This window comes from Schistocerca piceifrons, chromosome 3 (assembly GCF_021461385.2).
Source record: "Schistocerca piceifrons isolate TAMUIC-IGC-003096 chromosome 3, iqSchPice1.1, whole genome shotgun sequence".
Classification (NCBI taxonomy): domain Eukaryota; kingdom Metazoa; phylum Arthropoda; class Insecta; order Orthoptera; family Acrididae; genus Schistocerca; species Schistocerca piceifrons.
The window spans coordinates 536,223,463-536,243,418 of record NC_060140.1 but is presented as its reverse complement, the minus strand read 5'-3'; the positions used below and the strand labels follow the sequence as shown (position 1 = coordinate 536,243,418).

The window sequence follows — 19,956 nt, the reverse complement described above, 5'->3', positions numbered from 1 at the left end:
TTATTATTTCTATTCTTTTCTAAAGCCTGTATTACTTAAATGTTGTCTGTATTATTATGTTCTTTAATGATATTTTCTGTACCTTTTTAATTATATTCTTATGCCTTAAATTTGTAATTGTATAGACACCAGTTCCTCAAATTAAGTGAATAGTAGGGATTCATTTTACTGCACACGTTTTTGTTGGTCATAATGTATGTGTAAAGTCTCAGATGCTAAATGACTGTCTTAGTGTTTCGACATGTGTTGATAATTCAGCAAGGGACTGGTTAGCAGCATTGCTGTTTCTTAGGACATTCCACAAAGTTTGTGAGTGCACATGTGGTGGTTCATGGACTTGCTATATTATTCGCAAGACACTTAGATGGTGATTATGCACCCGCACAGTCGCAACGGATGGCTGCTGGCCATCTCCACAAGGACTACCGTGGGTCTGCACCTTTGATGGCCCACCAATACCATTACCTCTACCAAGGCTACATAGGGTCTGCACCTTTGGTGGCCCACCAATACCATTATCTCTACGAGAAATACTGTGGGTGTGCTCTGTGATGACCTACCTGCCAATATTGTTCAAAACTTCGACTGGCTCTGCTGTGGGTTCGCTCCGTTGTGGCCAATTACCTATTTGCATGTCAAGAGTCAGCACTGTCTTTCCGTTGGAAGGACAACAGTACTTCTTCAATACTGCATGGAAATCCACTACTTCCCCGTGCATTTTCTTTTGCTGCTGAAACTTTGTGCATAAAACTGTAATTACTACTGTGATGAATGATCACGACTGTCTTTATGGACTGTGAGAACAATTTGGCTTTTGACCAACACTGTATGAATAAGTGTGTGCATTTGATATCTTTGTTATTTTAATTATGAAAATTTTTATCAAATCAGTACTGTCCACTGCCCAAAACAATTTGTAAAATCTTTTTTTTGGGGGGGTGGGGGGGGACTTGCGGGTTATGTAAGTAGGCTGTTTAGGTTTTTATGTCTGTAACGCCACGTAGTGCTCTCTATGGAAATCGCTGACTGCGCTGTGTGCAGTAGGAAATTTGTAGGACTGGAAGTCATGAAATTATATATATATATATATATATATATATATATATATATATATATATATACTATTACGGTAAATATATTCTTTTTTCTCTATCAAAATCTTTCATTTGCTAACTATGTCTATCAGTAGTTTGTGCCTTCAGTAGTTAGGATCTTTTATTTAGCTGGCAATATTGGCACTCGTTGTATTGCAGTAGTTCGAGTAAGGAAGATTTATGTGAGGTAAGTGATTCATGAAAGGTATAGGTTATTGTTAGTCAGGGCTATTCTTTTGTAGGGTTTATTGAAAGTCAGATTGCGTTGCGTTAAAGATACTGTGAGTCAATTTAGTGATGATCAGAATAAGTAAAGAGAGAGCTGTCTGAGTACGTTCAGTTTGGCTCAGCTGTTTGAAAATCAAATAACGTAAGCGGTTTACCAGCACAGTAATTTATAATTTTCCAAAGGGGACGTTTCAGTAGCATATATATATGCTCAAAGAACGACTTGTATATATATTTGCTCAAAGAACGAGCGTGGCACTCACTTATCCAGCATGAGCAAAGACTTATATTGATATTTTTCCTCGAATGAGATCTGGGAGACACCAGACGTATTTACAAGGAAAAAAGCAGTTACGAGCACCTTTCCATAATGCTGTTTATATGTAAAAATATCGCCGTCGTTGGTTTCAAACACAGAGATTGATCTTGAGACAGCTGTTCAAATAACGCAACAGATTTCCAGCGCTGTCATTCTTTACATTCAAAGGGGAAATTTCAAGGTAGGTGATTCTGACTGCACACCAAGTTTTTAATATTTTACCTTTGCTAGTCTGAAAACGTTAATTGCATTTCACACTACTGCGAAGTTCTTAAGCCTCCGCAAAGGCAGATAAAATTAGCAACCACTGCTAATTCTTATGGATGTTAAATGAGTTGTGAATTTTCATGAATAATAACTGTGTTCAATTGTGACAGGCTGTCAACAGAAAGTGAAATTCGGTTTGCGGATTACAATTGTGTCATGCCCTGTTATCTGCTTACTAAAGTTACGTTGTGCAAGCCGCGACAGTTGGCTGCGACTACGACGCTGCCCCCTCCTCTTTTCCCACCCTGGGAGACGGCATCACGGCCGTATCACGACTGGAGTCGTCGCTGTTTCCCAAGCTCCGGTCGGCGGCGGCGGATTCAAATACATAAGAAAAATAAGAATTCCGATTTTCTTTCTGTAAAAAATACTGTATGTTAATGCAACAAAGTTACATCGGCTCCCAGAGTTAGTTTTTCGATACAGATTCTCCTTTTACTTTAAAAAATTGAAAAGTATCTCTTCCGGTTTTGCGTGTTTTTTTCGCTGGATATTACTTCTCTATCAATTGTAAGGAAAGTAAAAGGCACAAAAAATTGATGTTTGCGTATCTTACAATTTCACATCACAACTTGATAATGAGGTGTCTATTTTTCCGATATTCATCACACTTATTCCGATACTTAATTTACAAGTAACCGGCTGCATAAAATTTGAATTGTGTATAGCGAAAAATGTGGTCGCTGGCTACTTTACGTATGGTTCACGTTAGGTCATACACCGTTGCCGATGAAAAGAAGCTAACATATCGAAATTATTTTTAAAGTTGAGATCAGAACGATATCGATCTCCGTTTCCGAGATTTGGGCTCATATATCTCCGGGAGCGTCGCAACTAGCCACCAGTTCTGTCGACGCGCAATGAGAATCGTGTGGTCATCACACGACAGAGAATGCATTTGTTTTGTTTCGCTGACACATTTCGACCTAATGAAACCATTTTATGTCATATATTTCTCCGGTAAGAGTTACTAATATTTCTCCATATGCTCTTGATAATTTCATTTAAAATGCCACGAAATGTAGGTTTCTTAAAGCCTAGTGATCAAGCAGAACCCATTTTCTTGGTTTTGCTGAGGCATCTGAACCTGTCCCAAGGTTTCTTTCTCGTTTATTTCTCTGATACGAGTCCCGAATATTCCTCCATTTGTTTTTGCACATTTCACCTAAAATTCCAATGAAAGATAAGTTTATTAACAATAAGCGCATGCTAGTGTCATTGCATTGTTTCAAGTTCTTGACAACAAGATAGGATTACACCTTAAACATCTCTAGAATTTTCATTCTGAACGTCTACAGTATACACTGGCAGAAATGTGGAAGAAGTAATGTCCGTGCTTGTTCACAAAATTTCCCCAAATTATACTTGTCAGTTTCTCCCATGCAGAAACTTTTGGAACAAGCTAAGGCAACTTTCATAGCCGACTGACTCTTTATTCCCATCCAAATGAACTTCCATATTCTTATATTCTGACAGCATACATCGTTATGGATGACATGAACATTTAATCTTGCCAAGCTGCACTCAAAAGATGACTCCAGGATTTACAAAAGACGAATTTCAATTGTGAACTGTGTCAGACCAGAAGGGCCTTGTAAAACAGTAGTGCACTTTCCGCACAAGTTTTTGGAGCACCATCTTCTACCAATGAATTGAAGTGAATGTGACAAATTACTAATTGCAGCATACTGTTTGCGCAATCTGTTGAGAAACGCCTTCCTCGAAAACGAACATCTATTGATTACAGAAAGCTGTACAACAATCCGGTGGTGGTTTTTCACAACTAGAAGGTATCACAAGACACCAATCTACCGTTTACTTTCAAAGTGAAGGTATTGTAAAATGTAACTTTCTCATTGTACTTTAGATTGTTCATTTTATAATGTACTTGCCGCTTTCAATTTTTATCGTCACAAAAAAGAGTAATGCGAAAATTGACCTTCATTTTCGTCATTCTAATTCTACATCTGCATGGATTATACTGATTTTCACAACAGGCCTGAAAAGTTTGCGTTAATGGGAAAATATTATATATTTCACTCACCTGCCAGTTTCAGCTGTGCACCAATTTCTTCACAAATTCTACCTCTGAACATAGTGTCTCTATATTTAGGGTTCTTCAAATCGTAAAAGCAAGGATGTTGCGAGACCAGCTCACAGAGCATCACATCCTGTGAGTGGCTCATTTCAGTTTTCCTTGACTGGCTCCACATCTTTCTGGCAGCCGTACGTCTTTGCGTCACAGCACTGCACCAGTGAGCAGTGTTGCAACGGAAGTCGGACGACACAAAGAAGTACTGCTGCCAGAAAGATGTCGAGCCAGTCAAGGAAAACTGAAATGAACCACTCACAGGGTGTGATGCTCTGTGAGCTGGTCTCGCAACATCCTTGCCTTTACGATTTGAAGAACCCTAAATATAGAGACACTATGTTCAGAGACAGAATTTGGGAAGAAATTGGTGCACATTTGAAACTGGCAGGTGAGTGAAATATATAATATTTTTCCATTAATGCAAATTTTTCAGGCCTGTTATGAGAATCAGTATAATCCATGCAGATGTAGAATTGGAATGATGAAAATGAACTTGCATGTCAATTTTCGCATTACTCTTTTTTGTGACGATAAAAATTGAAAACGGCAAGTACATTACTAAATGAACAATCTAAAGTACAGTGAGAAAGTTACATTTTACAATACCTTCACTTTGAAAGTAAACAGTAGATTGGTGTCTTGATGATACCTTCTAGTTGTGAAAAACCACCACTAGATTGATGCACAGCTTTCTGTAATCAATAGATGTTCGTTTCTGAGGAAGGCGGTTTCTCAACAGATTGCGCAAACAGTATGCTCAAATAAGTAATTTGTCACATTCACTTCAATTCATTGGTAGAAGATGGTGCTCAAAAAACTTGTGCCAAAAGTGTACAACGGTTTTACAAGGCCCTTCTGGTCTGACACAGTTCACAATTGAAATTCGTCTTTTGTAAATCCTGGAGTCATCTTTTGAGTGCAGCTTGGCAAGATTAAATGTTCATGTCATCCATAACGATGTATGCTGTCAGAATATAAGAATATGGAAGTTCATTTGGATGGGAATAAAGAGTCAGTCGGCTATGGAAGTTGCCTTAGCTTGCTCCAAAGGTTTCTGCATGGGAGAAACTGACAAGTATAGTTTGGGGAAATTTTGTGAACAAGCACGGACATTATTTCTTCCACATTTCTGCCAGTGTATACTGTAGACGTTCAGAATGAAAATTCTAGAGATGTTCAAGGTGTAACCCTATCTTGTTGTCAAGAACTTGAAACAATGCAATGACGCTAGCGTGTTCTTATTGTTAATAAACTTATCTTTCATTGGAATTTTAGGTGAAATGTGCAAAAACAGATGGAGGAATATTCGGGACTCGTATCAGAGAAATAAACGAGAAAGAAACCTTGGAACCGGTTCAGATGCCTCAGCAAAACCAAGAAAATGGGTTCTGCTTGATCACTAGGCTTTAAGAAACCTACATTTCGTGGCATTTTAAATGAAATTGTCAAGAGCATATGGAGAAATATTAGTAACTCTTACCGGAGAAATATATGACATAAAATGGTTTCATTAGGTCGAAATGTGTCAGCGAAACAAAACAAATGCATTCTTTATCGTGTGATGACCACACGATTCTCGTTGCGCGTCGACAGAACTGGCGGCTAGTCGCGACGCTCCCGGAGATATATGAGCCCAAATCTCGGAAACGGAGATCGATATCATTCTGATCTCAACTTTAAAAATAATTTCGATATGTTAGCTTCTTTTCATCGGCAACGATGTATGACCTAACGTGAACCATACGCGAAGTAGCCAGCGACCATATTTTTCATTGCACACAATTCAAATTTTATGCAGTAGGTTACTTGTTAATTAAGTATCGGAATAAGTGTGACGAATATCGGAAAAATAGACACCTCATTATCAAGCTGTGATGTGAAACTGTAAGATACGCAAACATCAATTTTTGTGCCTTTTACTTTCCTCACAATCGATAGAGAAGTAATATCCAGCGAAAAAAACACGCAAAACCGGAAGAGATACTTTTCAATTTTTTAAAGTAAAAGGAGAATCTGTATCGAAAAACTAACTCTGGGAGCCGATGTAACTTTGTTGCATTAACATACAGTATTTTTTACAGCAAGAATATCGGAATTCTTATTTTTCTTATGTATTTGAATCCGCCGCCGCCGACCGGAGCTTGGGAAACAGCGACGACCCCAGTCGTGTTGCGGCCTTGTCGCCGTCTGCCAGGGTGGGAAAAGAGGAGGGGGCAGCGTCGTAGTCGCAGCCAACTGTCGCGTCTTGCACAACGTAACTTTATGCAGCATCGACTAATTGTATTTGCCCGCCGTGTAGTGTATGCACTGTGAAGCATGGGAATACATTTCTCCAGCATCTTTCAACATTATGTAAAAAATACTTGCAGTGTGTCTCACCGGCTAAAATTCTGGCAGCGTGTTCCTTTTGGTGTATACTTCGTGTACATAAAATTTTAGGGCAGGTTTGGACATGTCTAACCGTACTGTTCGCTTGTGAGTGACATGAGATTGAAGAGGCGAAAGACATGACTGCAATGCACACACAGTTGACAACTAATTACTACAGTTTTGAACGAACCTGAAAGAAAAGGACGGTTCAGTTGACGCCCGACCTACAGAATTTCGTTTTGTTACATAAACTATAAATCTTGTCTTATATGTAATTTATAAATATTATTACTTGTGTGTCTGTTTCCTCGTATTTTGTGTGTTCCTGTACCATTCATTCGATAAGAAACTTTGGTGAGTTGTAGTGCATACACTTGTGAAGGTTTCTGTAGGGGTAAGATCCATCTACCACGTATGCATGCACTATGTGATCAAAAGAATCCGGACACCTGCCTGAAAATGACTTAAAAGTTTTTGGCGCCCTCCATCGATAATGCTGGAATCCAATACGGTGTTGGCCCAACCTTAGCCTTGATGACAGCTTCCACTCCCGCAGGCATACGTTCAATCAGGTGCTGGAAGGTTTCTTGAGGAATGGCAACCAATTCTTCAAGGAGTGCTGCACCAAGGAATGGTATCAATGTCGGTCGGTGAGGCCTGGCACGAATTCGGCGTTACAAAACATCCCAAAGGTGTTCTATAGGATTGAGGTCAGAACTCTGTCCAGGCCAGTAAATTACAGAGATGTTATTGTCGTGTAACCTCTCCGCCACAGGCCGTGCATTATAAACAGGTGCGCGATCGTGCTGAAAGATGCAGTCGCCATCCCCGAATTGCTCTTCAACAGTACGAAGCAAGAAGGTGCTTAAGACATCAATGTAGGCCTGTGCTGTGATAGTGTCACGCAAAACGACAAGTGGTGCAAGCCCTCTCCGTGGAAAACACGATCACGCAACAACACCACCGCCTCCGAATTTCACTATTGGCTCTGGCTCTGAGCACTATGGGACTTAACATCTGTGGTCATCGGTCCCCTAGAACTTATAACTACTTAAACCTAACTAACCTAAGGACATCGCACACAACCATGCCCGAGGCAGGATTCGAACCTTCGACCGTAGCGGTCACGCGGCTCCAGACTGAGGCGCCAAGAACCGCACGGGCTCAAGGGCCAGCTTCACTCCTGGAATTACACACGCTGACAGATGACGTTCACGGTGCATTCGCCATACCCATACCCTGCCATCGGATCGCCACATTGTGTACCGTGTTTCGCCACTCCATACACCGTCTTTCCACTGTTCAATCGTCCAATGTTTATGCTCCTTACACTATGTGAAGCATCGTTTGGCATTTACCAGCATGATGTGTGGCTTATGAGCAGCCGCTTTACCATGAAATCCAAGTTTTCTCACCTCCCGCCTAACGTTCATACTACTTGCAGTGGATCCTGATACAGCTTAGAATTCCTGTGTGATGGTCTGGACAGATGTTTGCCTATTACACATTACGATCCTCTTCAACTGTCGGCGGTGTCTGTCAGTCAACAGACGAGTTCGGCCTGTATACTTTAGTGCTGTACGTGACCCTTAACGTTTCCACTTCACTATCACTTCCGAAACAGTGGACATAGGGATGCTTAGGAGTGTGGAAATCTCGCGTACACACGTATGACACAAGTGACGCCCAAGCACCTTACCACGTTCGAAGTACGTGAGTTTCGCGGACCGCCCCATTCTGCTCTCTCACGATGTCTAATGACTACTGAGGTCGCTGATGTGGAGTATCTGGCAGTAGGTGGCAGCACAATGTACCTAATGTGAAAAATGTGTGTTTTTGGGGGTGTCCGGATACTTTTGATCACATAGTGTATGAGGCAGTATGGATGTCTTATAAAATCAACTCAGGAACGTCTGGAGCAATTGCAATCAAATTTTGTATAAGCATCACATTATTTGTAAAATTATCTATATAAAAATATCGTGTGGGCAGTGTACCGTAAGTAACTCTAGATGTGAGGTGGGGTGAGAAGACACGATATGTAAAAATATTCCATATGCACCGGCACTGGTTTCAAATCCATACTGGTGAAAGCCAAGACTACTCTAGCATCCCTGCGACTAAGGTTTTGGTATGGAAAGGTGTGTGACAACTCAGAAACTACTGGAACCAAATTTGTATAATGATCATTCAGTATGCGGGAGTCAGATACCCCTACTACTGCAAAGGGTGCAGGTGACTTTGAGATGGAGCGACATGTAGAAACGTCCGAAAACGATCTTTCCTGTAATAAAATTTAGTTTGAAGGAAATTCAAACTTCGGTGTTATAATAGAGTGAGTAGCTTCAGTAGTAAATAGCTTTACTGGTTCAAGTCACGGCCGGTTTTCGGGTAATTGTAAGTCCACTTTCAGGTGTACAGGAACCGTGGATCCGGAATCTCGGATTCACGTGCGGCTGTCAACTGGCCGCAGCCTAGCTAGCGTTCACTGTGCGCGGTGGCTCCGTTTCCGTACACCTGAAGGCGGACTTACCAAGTGATTTTGAACCAATAATATTATTTACAGCTGGACCAGTTATTTATCTGACTTGGAACACCTCATAAGTATGAATCACAATCACATTTGTGTTGTTCAGTTGCATCTCTAGAGCTGCGTGTGTAAAACAGAGCAGAGTAGATAGTTCCCTAAGAGAGTCTTTTTCTCGAAACGACAATCAGTTACTGACAGAATTATAACTTTTCTCCGAATTCAGACGAAACCTCAGGGCCGTGCGGTTCTAGGCGCTGCAGTCTGGAACCGAGCGACCGCTACGGTCACAAGTTCGAATCCTGCCTCGGGCATGGATGTGTGTGATGTCCTTAGGCTAGTTAGGTTTAATTAGTTCTAAATTCTAGGCGACTGATGACCTCAGAAGTTAAAGCGCGTAGTGCGCTCTGAGCCATTTGAACCATTTTGAAACCGTAGGACGAAATTCATTTGAGACGAAATATGAGATCAGGTGTGTATGAAATATTTTAAATGTATGCCAAATATACACAGGACAGCCAGAAACAGTCTGAAAAGCTTGTAAGAATGATGCAGCGTAGGTTGCGCTGAGAAATAATTGTTAGGAAAAAAATTTGATACGTTGCACCATTTACGAGTTAATCAGCATTCAAGTTAGCCAATCGTTACGGGCGTTGCGAGCGTTAACTGTAGCAACCTGCCAGATATAATTTAGTGCCAGTTGTTCTCATACCTTACACGATATCTCAAAAGACTCGTCATCCTCTGGCTCCGGTTCGGTCCTTACTAGCGCCTCACGAGTAATTTTTATATCTTTCTCTTGCCTGGGTTTAGAGAACTAAACAAAAAACCCGTTTGGCGACATCGTGTTTTCCGGTCGCTTGAAACGGCGTATCGAGCGAGGTGGCGCAGTGGTTAGCACACTATACCTGCATTCGGGGGGACGACGGTTCAAACTCGCTTCCGGATTTAGGTTATTCGTGGTTTCTCCAAATAACTCAGGGCAAATGCTGGGATGTTTCCTATGAAAGGAGACAGCCGATTTCCTTCCCCACGTTATACAAAATCCGAGCTTGTTAACGAGTCGTTAAACCCAATCGTCCTTCCTTTGTATTTGCTCGAGCAACAGACTGATGGCTGATATCAATGCTAATTAACTTGCATAGGGACCAACGTATAAAATTTTTTCTTAAGTATCTCCCCTCAGCACAACCTTCCCTGAAACGCTCATACAGACTGTTCCTAACCACCCTGTGTATAAGGATGCAACGTACGTGACATATGAGTACGCAAGTGAAGCCACAGGAAAATAGCTAGTCTTCAATAAAGGCAATCCGAAGATTTACGCTATACACAGAAGAATGGATATAAATCTTTGGTGTCCTCACATTAACCCTACGTGGATTTACGAAGCAACTCTAAACAGAAACAGAAGTGAATGAAAGTGACACTTTTCGATGAGCTAAGGCGGAAATGTGAATTGATGAGTGATATCAGTAGCGTAATTCAGTGCATTTGTATGGTTCTGAAACGTTTCTACGTCTTCACAGTTTCATAAGTGTACAGCATTACCATTCACTGTTTTGAATACATTACTAAGATATCTTTCAAGAAATAAAATCTTACACAAAATCAAATAAATGTAGATAGCTTACTTGTAGAAGGGAATTTAACACACTACATAGAAAGTAGGGAAGGTATCCTTTACCAATGAATTAGCATTCGATCCCGGAGAATTCCACAAAAAACAGACAAAATGGTTGTGGATTACTTACGTTCACAAGAGAGTCAGCATCGTCCGTAGAGATAGTATCGTTGCCGAAGTAGAACTCTCTCAGCTTGAGAGCTGCTACTTGTTGCTGCTCTGCAGTCGGCAGGTGTAAACAGGGTGCCACCGACTCGACGAATCGGCTGTTGAGTGTCTCGATTTGCTCTGTGTTGTTTAATATCTTGTAACCTGTCAGATTACCACAGAGAAGCGTTGCCAGTTAGACGGTGATAGGGATATAACCATACTAAAATTCTATCCATGCATCCAAATTGCTCAAAAAAATAATAAACAGAAGAATGGAAAATGATACTGAAGATATTTTAGACAGCAATCAGTATGGCGTTAGGAAAGCTACACAGATATGACTCTGACATTGCGACTGATATTAGAAGGATTATAGAGCTTTTCGCAATGAAAAAAGAGTACTACGATGTAAAAAGGTGTAAGACGTATGAATACTGAAAAAATAGGGGTAAGATTGAAACTTTCCCTTAGAAAAATTATACATGACTGTGTTTAAACTGACACACAATATTTTTAGCGCAACGCAATCTCACTTTCAATAATCCCTACAAAAGAATGGCCCTGACTAACATTAACCTATACCTTTCACAAATCACTTACCTCACAAAAATCTTCGTTACTCGAACTACTGCAACACAGCGAGCGCCACTACTGCCAGCTAAATAATAGATTGAAACTACTGAAGGCACTAACTACTGATAGGCATAGTTAGCAAATGAAAGATTTTAATAGAGAACAAACAATGTACTTACCTTAATAGCGTTGAAAAATCATAATATACATAGCAGTTCATGACATCCAGTCTTACAAATTTCAAAACTCCGCCATTTCTCTCCCCACATCCACCACTGCTGGCGGCTCACCTCCAACTGCGCAACGCTACGCGCTGTTCACATCCAGCTGCCCAACACTAGAATTGCAGACAACAATGCAAACTAACCACAGACTGCACACAGCACAGCCAGTGATTTTCATACAGAGCGCTACCTAACGTTGTCAATAAGAAAACATAAACAGCTTACTTACATAACCCCCATGCTCCCCACAAAAAATTTTATAAATTGTTTTGGGCCGTGGCCAATAATGATTTAATAAAATTTTTCATAATTACAATAACAAAGATATCAAATGCACACACTTATTGATACAATGTTGGTCAAATGCTAAAATTTTCTCACAGTCCATAAAGACAGTCCTGATCATTCGTCACAGTAAAATTGCAGTGATTTTCTCAAAATCTGAGCAATAAAAGAAAATGCACACGGAAGTAGTGGATTTCCATGCAGTCTTGAAGAAGTAGTGTTGTCCTTCAAACGGAAAGACAGTGCTGGCTCTTGACATGCAGACAGGTATTGGTCCACAACAGAGCAAACCCAGAGCAGAGTCAGTCGAAGTTTTGAAGAATATTGGTAGGTAGGTCATGACAGAGTAGACCCACTGTAGTCCTGGTAGAGAGTATGGCATTGGTGGGCCACCAGAGGTGCAGACCCACCGTAGTCCTGGTAGAGATTGTGGTATTGGTGGGCCACCAGAGGTGCAGACCCACTGCAGTCCTGGTAGAGATTGTGGTATTGGTGAGTCAGCAAAGGTGTAGACCCACTGTAGTCCTTGTAGAAATAATGGTATTGGTGGGTCATCAAAGATGCAGACCCACTGTAGTCCTTGTAGAGATGGCCAGCAGCCATCTGCTGCGACTGTGCAGGTGCACAATCATCATCGAAGAGTCTTGCTGACAATATAGCAAGTCCATAAACACCACTTGTGCACTCACAAAGTTTTTGGAATTGTCCTTAGAACCAGCAATGCTGTCATCCAGTCCCTTGCTGAATTATTAACACACGTGCAAACACTAACAGTCCCTACTTCTCACATATTGTCCGTATACTATGACCAACAGAAATGTGTGCAGTGAAATGGAACTTACAAGTTAAAATATGATGAACTGGTGTCAATTACAATTTTATAACATAAGAATACAATTACAAAGGTACAAAATACATCATTAAGGAACTAAACAATACAGATAACATTTGTAGTACAGGCTTTACATAAGAATCGAAATAACATATACATCAGTGTTACAGGAATTATGACATGAGTACATACATAAAAGATCAGAATAACTTTCGAAACATCAACTTCACACATGAGCATTAAAACAGAACAGAATAAATAAAGTCTAAACATCTTTACAAAGAAAATAACATATTATCAGAAAAATTCTACAACGTAACTCTTATTAGCTAAACACATTAAGGCAGGAAAAACACAAATTCACATAGAGTAATAACACAAAAATACAGGACAGGGTTTGTTTTCAGTGTGACATTTGGTACTGCAGTCCACCCCAAAACTTCATTCCAGATATCTTTCGTCTTATTTCAACATTTGTTTCCACCAAAAAAATCCTATCCAAGCATGCTTTCTGTATTTTTATGTTCACATATTTCTCACCTCATTATTTATTTTCCATTATCTTACCCCATTATTTATTTCCAAGAAAATCCTACCTAAACCTGTTGTCCCTAAACCCTACATTTTTGCTCATATCCTCTTTGAAAATACTTTTTTTTTTTGCCGAACCATTTTCTTATAGCTTCTCAATGCATTTCTTCCAATTCATCATAACGTGTTCTCTTATATGTCCTACCCCATCTTAAGCTGACTTAAATCTACTGAGGTCAGATGCTAAACTAAGGAGCGAGGCAATGCAGCAGCACAAAACAATTAATACAAACATCAATAAAAAAATTCAAATTGGCAAAGCAATTGCAATATTACAAATAATATAAGGCACTGTGCAGCAAACAAGAAAAATAAATCCGTAGTAAAACTGGCTTAACAGAGTAATGTAAAGTGAAATTTAGTAGCACTATGCCTGGCAAACAGCCGCAGCAAATGCAATAACTTATATCTAAACATGAGAAAGCTCAAGCAGAAAAAATATTACAGTAAAAATGGTCATGTTTAATACCTATGTCACATCTTAACACTAGAGTGCTGCATCACTGTAACTTGCGCTAGCAGACAAGTTACCAAGTCACTGACAAAAATTATGTATGCAATTCCTGTGAAGTGGAAATGTCTTTTTGTGCTCCCTCATTTTTTTGGAGTACATCCATCATAAAGTTATTTTTTACTGGATCTTAATAGTCATAATATATATAGCAGTTCATGACATCCAGTCTTACAAATTTCAAAACTCCGCCATCTCTCTCCCCACATCCACAACTGCTGGCGGCTCACCTCCAACTGTGCAACGCTACGCGCTGTTCACATCCAGCTGCCCAACACTACAATGGCAGACAACAATGCAAACTAGCCACAGACTGCACACAGCACAGCCAGTGATTTTCATACAGAGCGCTACGTAACGTTGCCAATAATAAAACATAAACAGCTTACATACAAGCTATAGGGAAAGAACGGTAATGTGCAATACGTACATGTACCAAGAGGTAACAATAAGAGTACGAGACGAAGAACGAAGTTCTCAAATTAAAAAGGGTGTAAGACAAGGAACGAAACCTGGGTGTAGTTAAAATTCGAAACTTTAATTGGTTATAAAATTGACTACTTTTGAACTGAAGTATTTATGTATTTTACGTGAAACCTTTTTGCAAATTCAAATACGAGATATATAAGCTACCGTAACAATAATTTAAATGTAGCATGCCAATATAAAACTCTATTGCACTATGTGGCTAAAATAGCTATGATATTATTAATTACTTTAGAAAACTCGATTAAGGAAATTTACTTTCGCTAAAACATGTTCTCAACAACTTTAAATGACCATAGAATTTTCTAACAGTATTAAGCTCAAAGGGAGCTTTCGACATCGTATTCTTACGCTGTTTATGATAACAAGTTTCCTTCATAATCTTGAACTTCTATAAAACATTTATTCACTTTAACGGAGAAAACAGGAAACTTGTTAAGGCAAATAACAATTTAAAGGCAATTCATCTGAATTACTCTGTTTTCCAAGGCTGCATCGGATATTTTGAAATACTAACTGAACTCTCTCAAAATTCTGGAAACGGTTAACAAATATGAGAACTGCCTTGCTTTGAGAATGCAGGCGTTGGGATGCTGCTATTGTGATGAAGTTGCTGAATACTGGTGCCTTCACCTCTCAATACGTGTGGCTATTATTACACCAAGCCCTCCTTGTCGCAGACGTCACTATACTCTTGGTAACCGCGCTCAACATTGCCATTAATTTTAGCTCGGAAAATCTTGCATTCCACAACCCAGATAATAGACAAAACTTTTCCCGTCATCTGCTACTGCTACCACTACGATAACAGGGCACGTCGCAATAACTCTAACCTCTCAACATTACTCACGTGAGGACGGAACTCTACTCGCGTCTGCACTCCTTTACCAACAGACCTATGAATTTGTGTTTTGTCACTCGGTTCCTTCTTTTATAAGCTGTGAAAAATTCTGAACGTAAATTTGGGTTACGTTACATCGTTTACTGCTGCGACTGTGTTAAATCGTAAGTCATCTAATGTTATTGCATTTGGACGGAATATTTCGCAAACCTCCACGGTAAATTACATACCGTAAGATGTGCGCACTATAGAACCTTGGAGGTGAATTATGCCATCCGAGAACGGTTCCCCCCTTATGGTTGATCCATCGTTGAGGTTGTACAGTCGACAAAAAACACGCACCACGAATCTGACTGAATTGCAGTTTACAGTGTTTGTTTCCTTGAATGGTCGCCCATTGTCTAATGAACGCGCTAAGTGTACCAGGAACCGACCGTTTACAACAGGCGTCGAGCGACATTTTTAATTTCATCCCAAGTTTCTATCTTCATTCGTGTAGGAGATATACTCTTGCGGAATCGTCTGAAGTGCCCTTTATTTAGTAGGCACATAGTCACTGTGTTATCCTCGCTCTCCTGAGTCAGATCTCATACATGTTTTCTGATGGGGTCAAAGAGTGTCTGTCGTAAGCTATTCGTCAGCTGCTAATGCGTTAACTACCATCAAATATTTGACAGCATAAACGTCGAAAAGGAATAGCTCATTAGTTCAACACGGTTGATAGCTCTTTGGCAAGGCAACAAGTTTTATTCTTTGTCTGTCAGGCTCTGTCGTCGTAATGCCTATTATAGTCGTAGACTTTAGTCTCCGTTAGATCAGCAACATGTAAAAGTAGTTATTCAGCGGATCACAATCTATTGTTTAGTAATTCAGATAGGAGAGATGAGTGAATGGCCATTGTTTGAATTACTAGATACTAGTAGACAAACCGAGGCAATAATCTGTGTAATTGTCTCACACTGAAGTAACGTAGATTGCCGTTGTAACATTGAAGTACGAACCCGATTCTCCGGAAGTGACTCCTGTCATGATGGGCACTCTGTGGAAACGGCCGTCGATGAGCGTCTGGATTGAAGACTCTGTGAGGAAGGCGCCTTCGAGGTTTGGTTCCACGTGTGGCGCCCACACGATGTAGGTAAATAAAACCTTCAGCTGTAACCAAAAATAGCGATTAACAGAAAGTGTTCCTTTATTTCAATTTAAAAGTAACTTTCATTGATTATATGAAATACGTTTTATTTTCTGGGAAAAGAGTTGTGATCTGAAACAAGTATATCGAAAACTGTCACAAGAACATTTAGTAGATATTTCTCCTGGGAATACTATCCACAGTTTGAGAAAGAATTAAGCCAACGTGCAATAACATAAACTGTCGCACTAACGGAGTGAATTTGTCCCTCTAATCTCTGTGCTAATAACGCTGTGCGACTATGATTCTTTTAGTCACGTCATTTAATACATATCAAAGAGTAAAAGAAACAGATGTTGCTCGTTGTGAAGTTGTGACAGCCCATGTCACTCCAGAAAGTCAGTCTGCTAATGTATGTTTCTTTTCAATAAGTAGGCCACAGTGCAACAAATTACCAGCCCCAATCCATCGAGTAGCCAAGCAATCTAGTTTCTACATACGGGAGCTGCTGTCATAAGAATGTACAATACTTCAGTATAGTATATGTATCAGCGTAGTTAACAATCCCCTCCTGGTTTTGAGAAATATAATTACAACGATAGGCATACAGAAAATTACTCCAGTACGCAAACTGAAACCTTTCATAAGAAATGCTTAAAGTCTGGTGAACACAGCGGTTCCCTTAGGTATTACCCGTCTCAGTATAGAATTTCAGCTGTATGTTGTGTCACTTTAACTAGGTCCTGGATTGATATAGTAGTTATATATAATACCTATGTCGCCTCTGTTGGGGTCATTCTTACTTTCTTAACAAAAGATTGTCTACCATATGCCTGTCACACCTCTCTTTTTAGTATTCTCCCTTTTCCTTTATGTGCAGCTGTCAGCCTCCCCCCGTTTTTCTTGAGTGCTGAAGTATGTGGTACTGCATCCCTCCATAACAAACATTCCTTTAAGCCAACAGCATTATACAGCATGTTCACCCCAACTTTCATCCTCGTGATTACAAAATGTAACTCACTTATGATAAATAACAAGTGCTGAAACACAGTAATTGAAGCGGATATGTAACACAGATTTCCACGTAGTTTACAGGCAAATAATGAAGATTATAGGTAGACAAAACATAGTTTACAACCTTTCCTCACTCCTGATTGTCTGAAATTTATACACACACACACACACACACACACATATATATATATATATATATATATATATATAGGGTGTTACAAAAAGGTACGCCAAACTTTCAGGAAACATTCCTCACACACAAATAAAGAAAAGATGTTATGTCGACATGTGTCCGGAAACGCTTAATTTCCATGTTAGAGCTCATTTTAGTTCCGTCAGTATGTACTGCACTTCCTCGATTCACCGCCAGTTGGCCCAATTGAAGGAAGGTAATGTTGACTTCGGTGCTTGTGTTGACATGCGACTCATTGCTCTACAGTACTAGCATCAAGCACATCAGTACGTAGCATCAACAGGTTAGTGTTCATCATGAACGTGGTTTTGTAGTCAGTGCAATGTTTACAAATGCGGAGTTGGCAGATGCCCATTTGCTGTATGGATTAGCACGGAGCAATAGCCGTGGCGCGGTACGTTTGTATCGAGACAGATTTCCAGAACGAAGGTGTCCCGGCAGGAAGACGTTCGAAGCAATTGATAGGCGTCTTAGGGAGCACGGAACATTCCAGCCTGTGACTCGCGACTGGGGAAGACCTAGAACGACGAGGACACCTGCAATGGACGAGGCAATTCTTCGCGCAGAGACGTTGCTGCTGTACAAGGTAACGTTGACCACGTCGCTGTATGGAGAGTGCTACGGGAGAACCAGTTGCTTCCGTACCATGTACAGCGTGTGCAGGCACTATCAGCAGCTGATTGGCCTCCATGGGTACAATTCTGCGAATGGTTCATCCAACAATGTGTCAATCCTCATTTCAGTGCAAATGTTCTCTTTACGGATAACGCTTCATTCCAACGTGATCAAATTGTAAATTTTCACATTCAACATGTGTGGGCTGACGAGAATCCGCACGCAATTGTGCAATCACGTCATCAACACAGATTTTCTGTGAACGTTTGGGCAGGCATTGTTGGGGATGTCTTGAGTGGGCCCCATGTTCTTCCACCTACGCTCAATGGAGCACGTTATCATGATTTCATACGGGATACTCTACCTGTGCCTTTACAAGTACGACACAACATGTGGTTCATACACGATGGAGCTCCTGCACGTTTCAGTCGAAGTGTTCGTACGCTTCTCAACAACAGATTCGGCGACCGATGGATTGGTAGAGGCGGAACAATTCCATGGCCTCCACACTCTCCTGACCTAAACCGTCTTGACTTTCATTTATGGGGGCATTTCAAAGCTCTTGTCTACACAACCCCGGTACCAAATGTAGAGACTCTTCGTGCTCGTATTGTGGACGGCTGTGATACAATACGCCATTCTCCAGGGCTGCATCAGCGCATCAGGTATTCCATGCGACGGAGGGTGGATGCATGTATCCTCGCTAGCGGAGGACATTTTGAACATTTCCTGTAACAAAGTGTTTCATGTCACGCTGGTACGTTCTGTTGCTGTGTGTTTCCATTCCATGATTAATGTGATTTGAAGAGAAGTAATAAAATGAGCTCAAACATTGAAAGTAAGCGTTTCCGGACGAAATGTCCACATATCTTATTTTCTTTCTTTGTTTGTGAGGAATGTTTCCTGAAAGTTTGGCCATACCTTTTTGTAACACCCTGTATAGCTTGTAGCAAGTTTGTATTTGTTTGTTTGGATACTGAAATGATTTGGGGAGCAGACAGAGGCAGCCCGAGATACTGCACAGTGATGAGTAATATGGGTGAGAATCACAAGGTCCATAGAGGAGACATCCTCACAACTTTAGCCATCTCCAAGGAACTGACTTTAAAATCTGCAAATGTACAAGTCTAATACGGTATAAGGTGTGCAAAAAATCCAAAAGAGCAATCTATCTCCTATGTCCCCCCGTGTCCAAAGTATTATGTAAATTAACATGCATGTAATTAAATTGAAAGAATGGTTCAAATGATGTTAAGTGACTTAAAACTATACAAACGCCAAATAATAGTAGTAGTTGCCAATCTAAGTCACAGATGTGAATGCAGGCAAAATGTGTGAAGTCATTACAACCCCTTTGGTTAGGGGGATGGTAACGTGTTTTTGTATGGATTAATTAGAATCAGTTACTGTGAATTTCAGTACTGTAATGGAGGAAACTTATTTTCTTGGTATATAATGTAATGTCTGAGCCACAATTTACGAACTTTTTATAGCCGTAATGGATGTATTGTACCTCTCTAGAGGTGGGTAGTGACATAAGAGGAAAGTAACTACATTGTTTTTATCACCATTAGGTTTTCTTATTCACTCATTCACCATTATTCCATATTTTTTCTATTTTTTCATTTGTTTTCTGTATATTACGTTTGTTTACATAATTTTCAATGTTTTTCCATATTCTATGTGTACATGTACAAGAATATTTGTGTTCTAATTGCTTACCCTACCAGGTTTCTTTCACATTCAACAGTGACTCTGATTCTTCCATCAAGCCAGAGTTCTCTATAGTGTTTGCAAGATGTAGTGATGTCATAATCGATATCCTTGCCAGATAACTACCTTACAGTAGGTGCTAGCTGACAAACCTTAGCTGTGGCATTACTACGTCACAGCGAGACTGCAAGTTACCTGCATTCATGTGCATAAGGTAGTAGTGTAACAGACTCGGTCGAGTGAACACGTAGTAATGAAGGGTCTATGAATCTGAAACC

The 19,956-nt window shown here is 40.2% G+C and overlaps 1 protein-coding gene across 1 annotated transcript in view; it reads right to left on the bottom strand.

Moving 5' to 3' along the window:
* LOC124789702 (juvenile hormone esterase-like) overlaps positions 1-19,956 on the bottom strand; it is a 129,887-nt gene that overhangs the window by 32,602 nt on the left and 77,329 nt on the right. The window contains exons 6-7 of the mRNA XM_047257154.1: positions 16,016-16,166; positions 10,652-10,833 (exon numbers count right to left, since the gene is read on the bottom strand). Coding sequence (XP_047113110.1) covers positions 10,652-10,833; positions 16,016-16,166 — 333 coding nt within the window. The remainder of the gene's footprint in view (positions 1-10,651; positions 10,834-16,015; positions 16,167-19,956) is intronic.